The 5,120-nt window shown below is 41.1% G+C and overlaps 1 protein-coding gene across 1 annotated transcript in view; it reads right to left on the reverse strand.

Annotated features, from left to right (window-relative positions):
* Nucleotides 1–4,730, reverse strand: part of LOC133561314 (solute carrier family 13 member 4-like) — a 27,277-nt gene extending 22,547 nt beyond the window's left edge. The window contains exon 1 of the mRNA XM_061914679.1: nucleotides 4,496–4,730. Within this exon, the coding sequence (XP_061770663.1) occupies nucleotides 4,496–4,618 (123 nt within the window). The 5' untranslated portion in view covers nucleotides 4,619–4,730. The remainder of the gene's footprint in view (nucleotides 1–4,495) is intronic.
* Nucleotides 4,731–5,120: the final 390 nt, after the last annotated feature.

A 5,120-nucleotide genomic window follows, 5' to 3' on the forward strand; every position in this document is an offset into this window, starting at 1 on the left:
GACTGGTACATAGTAGCGAAAAGTATCAGAGTGGTAGTAGTGAAAAGTAGCAGACTGGTACATAGTAGTGAAAAGTATCAGAGTGGTAGTAGTGAAAAGTAGCAGACTGGTACATAGTAGTGAAAAGTAGCAGACTGGTACATGGTGGTGAAAAGTATCAGAGTGGTAGTAGTGAAAAGTAGCAGACTGGTACATAGTAGTGTAAAGTAACAGACTGTGAAAAGTAGCAGACTGGTACATAGTAGCGAAAAGTAGCAGAGTGGTAGTAGTGAAAAGTAGCAGACTGTGAAAAGTAGCAGACTGGTACATAGTAGCGAAAAGTAGCAGAGTGGTAGTAGTGAAAAGTAGCAGACTGTGAAAAGTAGCAGACTGGTACATAGTAGTGTAAAGTAGCAGACTGTGAAAAGTAGCAGACTGGTACATAGTAGTGAAAAGTAGCAGACTGGTACATAGTAGTGAAAAGTATCAGAGTGGTAGTAGTGAAAAGTAGCAGACTGGTATATAGTAGTGAAAAGTAGCAGACTGGTACATAGTGAAAAGTAGCAGACTGTGAAAAGTAGCAGACTGGTACATAGTAGTGAAAATATCAGAGTGGTAGTAGTGTAAAGTAGCAGACTGTGAAAAGTAGCAGACTGGTACATAGTAGCGAAAAGTAGCAGAGTGGTAGTAGTGAAAAGTAGCAGACTGTGAAAAGTAGCAGACTGGTACATAGTAGTGAAAAGTAGCAGACTGTGAAAAGTAGCAGACTGGTACATAGTGGTGAAAAGTATCAGAGTGGTAGTAGTGAATAGTAGCAGACTGGTACATAGTAGTGAAAAGTAGCAGACTGTGAAAAGTAGCAGACTGGTACATAGTAGTGAAAAGTAGCAGACTGGTACATAGTAGTGAAAGGTATCAGAGTGGTAGTAGTGAAAAGTATCAGAGTGGTAGTAGTGAAAAGTAGCAGACTGGTACATAGTAGTGAAAAGTAGCAGACTGTGAAAAGTAGCAGACTGGTACATAGTAGTGAAAAGTAGCAGAGTGGTAGTAGTGGAAAGTAGCAGACTGGTACATAGTAGTGAAAAGTAGCAGACCGGTACATAGTAGTGAAAAGTAACAGACTGGTACATAGTGGTGAAAAGTATCAGAGTGGTAGTAGTGTAAAGTAGCAGACTGGTACATAGTAGTGAAAAGTAGCAGACTGTGAAAAGTAGCAGACTGGTACATAGTAGTGAAAAGTATCAGAGTGGTAGTAGTGTAAAGTAGCAGACTGTGAAAAGTAGCAGACTGGTACATAGTAGCGAAAAGTATCAGAGTGGTAGTAGTGAAAAGTAGCAGAGTGGTAGTAGTGAAAAGTAGCAGACTGTGAAAAGTAGCATAGTAGTGAAAAGTAGCAGACTGGTACATAGTAGTGAAAAGTATCAGAGTGGTAGTAGTGAAAAGTATCAGAGTGGTAGTAGTGAAAAGTAGCAGAGTGGTAGTAGTGAAAAGTAGCAGAGTGGTAGTAGTGTAAAGTAGCAGAGTGGCAGTAGTGAAAAGTATCAGAGTGGTAGTAGTGCAACAAAGTATCAGAGTGGTAGTAGTGAAAAGTAGCAGACTGGTACATAGTAGTGAAAAGTATCAGAGTGGTAGTAGTGAAAAGTATCAGAGTGGTAGTAGTGTAAAGTAGCAGACTGTGAAAAGTAGCAGACTGGTACATAGTAGTGAAAAGTATCAGAGTGGTAGTAGTGAAAAGTAGCAGACTGGTACATAGTAGTGAAAAGTAGCAGACTGTGAAAAGTAGCAGACTGGTACATAGTAGTGAAAAGTAGCAGACTGTGAAAAGTAGCAGACTGGTACATAGTAGTGAAAAATATCAGAGTGGTAGTAGTGTAAAGTGGCTGAGTGGTAGTAGTGAAAAGTAGCAGAGTGGTAGTAGTGAAAAGTAGCAGACTGAAAAGTAGCAGACTGGTACATAGTAGTGAAAAGTAGCAGACTGGTACATAGTGAAAAGTAGCAGACTGTGAAAAGTAGCAGACTGGTACATAGTAGTGAAAATATCAGAGTGGTAGTAGTGTAAAGTAGCAGACTGTGAAAAGTAGCAGACTGGTACATAGTAGCGAAAAGTAGCAGAGTGGTAGTAGTGAAAAGTAGCAGACTGTGAAAAGTAGCAGACTGGTACATAGTAGTGAAAAGTAGCAGACTGTGAAAAGTAGCAGACTGGTACATAGTGGTGAAAAGTATCAGAGTGGTAGTAGTGAAAAGTAGCAGACTGGTACATAGTAGTGAAAAGTAGCAGACTCTGAAAAGTAGCAGACTGGTACATAGTAGTGAAAAGTAGCAGACTGGTACATAGTAGTGAAAATAATCAGAGTAGTAGTAGTGAAAAGTATCAGAGTGGTAGTAGTGTAAAGTAGCAGACTGTGAAAAGTAGCAGACTGGTACATAGTAGTGAAAGGTATCAGAGTGGTAGTAGTGAAAAGTAGCAGAGTGGTAGTAGTGAAAAGTAGCAAACTGGTACATAGTAGTGAAAAGTAGCAGACTGTGAAAAGTAGCAGACTGGTACATAGTAGTGAAAAATATCAGAGTGATAGTAGTGTAAAGTGGCTGAGTGGTAGTAGTGAAAAGTAGCAGAGTGGTAGTAGTGAAAAGTAGCAGAGTGGTAGTAGTGAAAAGTAGCAGACTGAAAAGTAGCAGACTGGTACATAGTAGTGAAAAGTAGCAGACTGCTACATAGTAGTGAAAAGTATCAGAGTGGTAGTAGTGAAAAGTATCAGAGTGGTAGTAGTGAAAAGTATCAGAGTGGTAGTAGTGAAAAGTAGCAGAGTGGTAGTAGTGTAAAGTAGCAGAGTGGCAGCAGTGAAAAGTATCAGAGTGGTAGTAGTGAAAAGTAGCAGACTGGTACATAGTAGTGAAAAGTATCAGAGTGGTAGTAGTGAAAAGTAGCAGACTGGTACATAGTAGTGAAAAGTAGCAGACTGTGAAAAGTAGCAGACTGGTACATAGTAGTGAAAAGTAGCAGAGTGGTAATATTGAAAAGTAGCAGAGTGGTAGTATTGAAAAGTATCAGAGTGGTAGTAGTGAAAAGTATCAGAGTGGTAGTAGTGAAAAGTATCAGAGTGGTAGTAGTGAAAAGTATCAGAGTGGTAGTAGTGAAAAGTATCAGAGTGGTAGTAGTGAAAAGTATCAGAGTGGTAGTAGTGAAAGAAAGTATCAGAGTGGTAGTAGTGCAAAGTATCAGAGTGGTAGTAGTGAAAAGTATCAGAGTGGTAGTAGTGAAAAGTATCAGAGTGGTAGTAGTGAAAAGTATCAGAGTGGTAGTAGTGAAAAGTATCAGAGTGGTAGTAGTGAAAAGTATCAGAGTGGTAGTAGTGAAAGAAAGTATCAGAGTGGTAGTAGTGCAAAGTATCAGACTGGTAGTAGTGAAAAGTATCAGAGAGGTAGTAGTGAAAAGTATCAGACAGGTAGTAGTGAAAAGTAGCAGACAGGTAGTAGTGAAAAGTATCAGAGAGGTAGTAGTGTAAAGTAGCAGAGTGGTAGTAGTGAAAAGTATCAGAGTGGTAGTAGTGCAACAAAGTATCAGAGTGGTAGTAGTGCAACAAAGTATCAGAGTGGTAGCAGTGCAACAAAGTATCAGAGTGGTAGTAGTGCAACAAAGTATCAGAGTAGTAGTAGTGCAACAAAGTATCAGAGTGGTAGTAGTGCAACAAAGTATGAGAGTGGTAGTAGTGGTAGAAAGTATGAGAGTGGTAGTAGTGGTAGAAAGTATGAGAGTGGTAGTAGTGGTAGAAGGTATGAGAGGTGTAGTAGTGGTAGAAAGTATGAGAGTGGTAGTATAGTGGTAGAAGGTATGAGAGTGGTAGTATAGTGGTAGAAGGTATGAGAGTGGTAGTAGTGGTAGAAAGTATGAGAGTGGTAGTAGTGGTAGAAAGTATGAGAGTGGTAGTATAGTGGTAGAAAGTATGAGAGTGGTAGTAGTGGTAGAAAGTATGAGAGTGGTAGTATAGTGGTAGAAGGTATAAGAGTGGTAGTAGTGGTAGAAGGTATGAGAGTGGTAGTATAGTGGTAGAAGGTATGAGAGTGGTAGTATAGTGGTAGAAAGTATGAGAGTGGTAGTATAGTGGTAGAAAGTATGAGAGTGGTAGTATAGTGGTAGAAAGTATGAGAGTGGTAGTATAGTGGTAGAAAGTATGAGAGTGGTAGTATAGTGGTAGAAAGTATGAGAGTGGTAGTAGTGGTAGAAGGTATGAGAGTGGTAGTATAGTGGTAGAAAGTATGAGAGTGGTAGTATAGTGGTAGAAAGTATGAGAGTGGTAGTAGTGGTAGAAAGTATGAGAGTGGTAGTATAGTAGTAGAAAGTATGAGAGTGGTAGTATAGTGGTAGAAAGTATGAGAGTGGTAGAATAGTGGTAGCAGGTATGAGAGACATGGTTGTGTGTGTGTGTGTGTGTGTGTGTGTGTGTGTGTGTGTGTGTGTGTGTGTGTGTGTGTGTGTGTGTGTGTGTGTGTGTGTGAGAGACGGCATAGTCAGACTCACACTGGTGGGGTGCAGGAGCGGAAGTGGCAGCAGGCAAAGCGGGATAAAAAGCACAACAATCAGGTTCTTGGCCCTCCACAGCTTCCGGAACACATCCATCCTGGCCGCGGCCTCCAGCCTCATGAGTGACCCGGGGACCCCCTGGTGACGCTGGGCACGACGTGCGTCAAGTTGCCGGTCCGGTCGTGACTTGGGGGCGGAAGTGACAAAGTAGTACTTCCTCCAAGACTTCCAGCGTCTGGACGTCAGGTGAGGCTGCGCGCGCTTTTATGGGCCTGCTGTCATATGCTAATTAGCTCTTGCTGTGCGCCAACCCCTGCTTGTGTCTCAGCCAATCACATGTCGGCTATGTTTGCATAGGGGCGTGGCCGTGCGCAGGCGCGGTGGTGACGAGACGGCCACTTTTGCTACCGATCTGATATCAAGTAAAGGCAATATAACGATACTTGTTTTTGCTTTTAATTTGCTATTCGTCATTATAATCATAAAAACAAGCATGATAAATATCTCGGGCTAAAAAGACTTATTTGTGGACAATTGAATCTATTGATCCTGTTCCATTCACATCATAAATACAAGATCAAATATAGAACACTGACTTCTTTCAAATATTTTGCTTGTATTG

Source organism: Nerophis ophidion, linkage group LG10, assembly GCF_033978795.1.
Source record: "Nerophis ophidion isolate RoL-2023_Sa linkage group LG10, RoL_Noph_v1.0, whole genome shotgun sequence".
Lineage (NCBI taxonomy): Eukaryota > Metazoa > Chordata > Actinopteri > Syngnathiformes > Syngnathidae > Nerophis > Nerophis ophidion.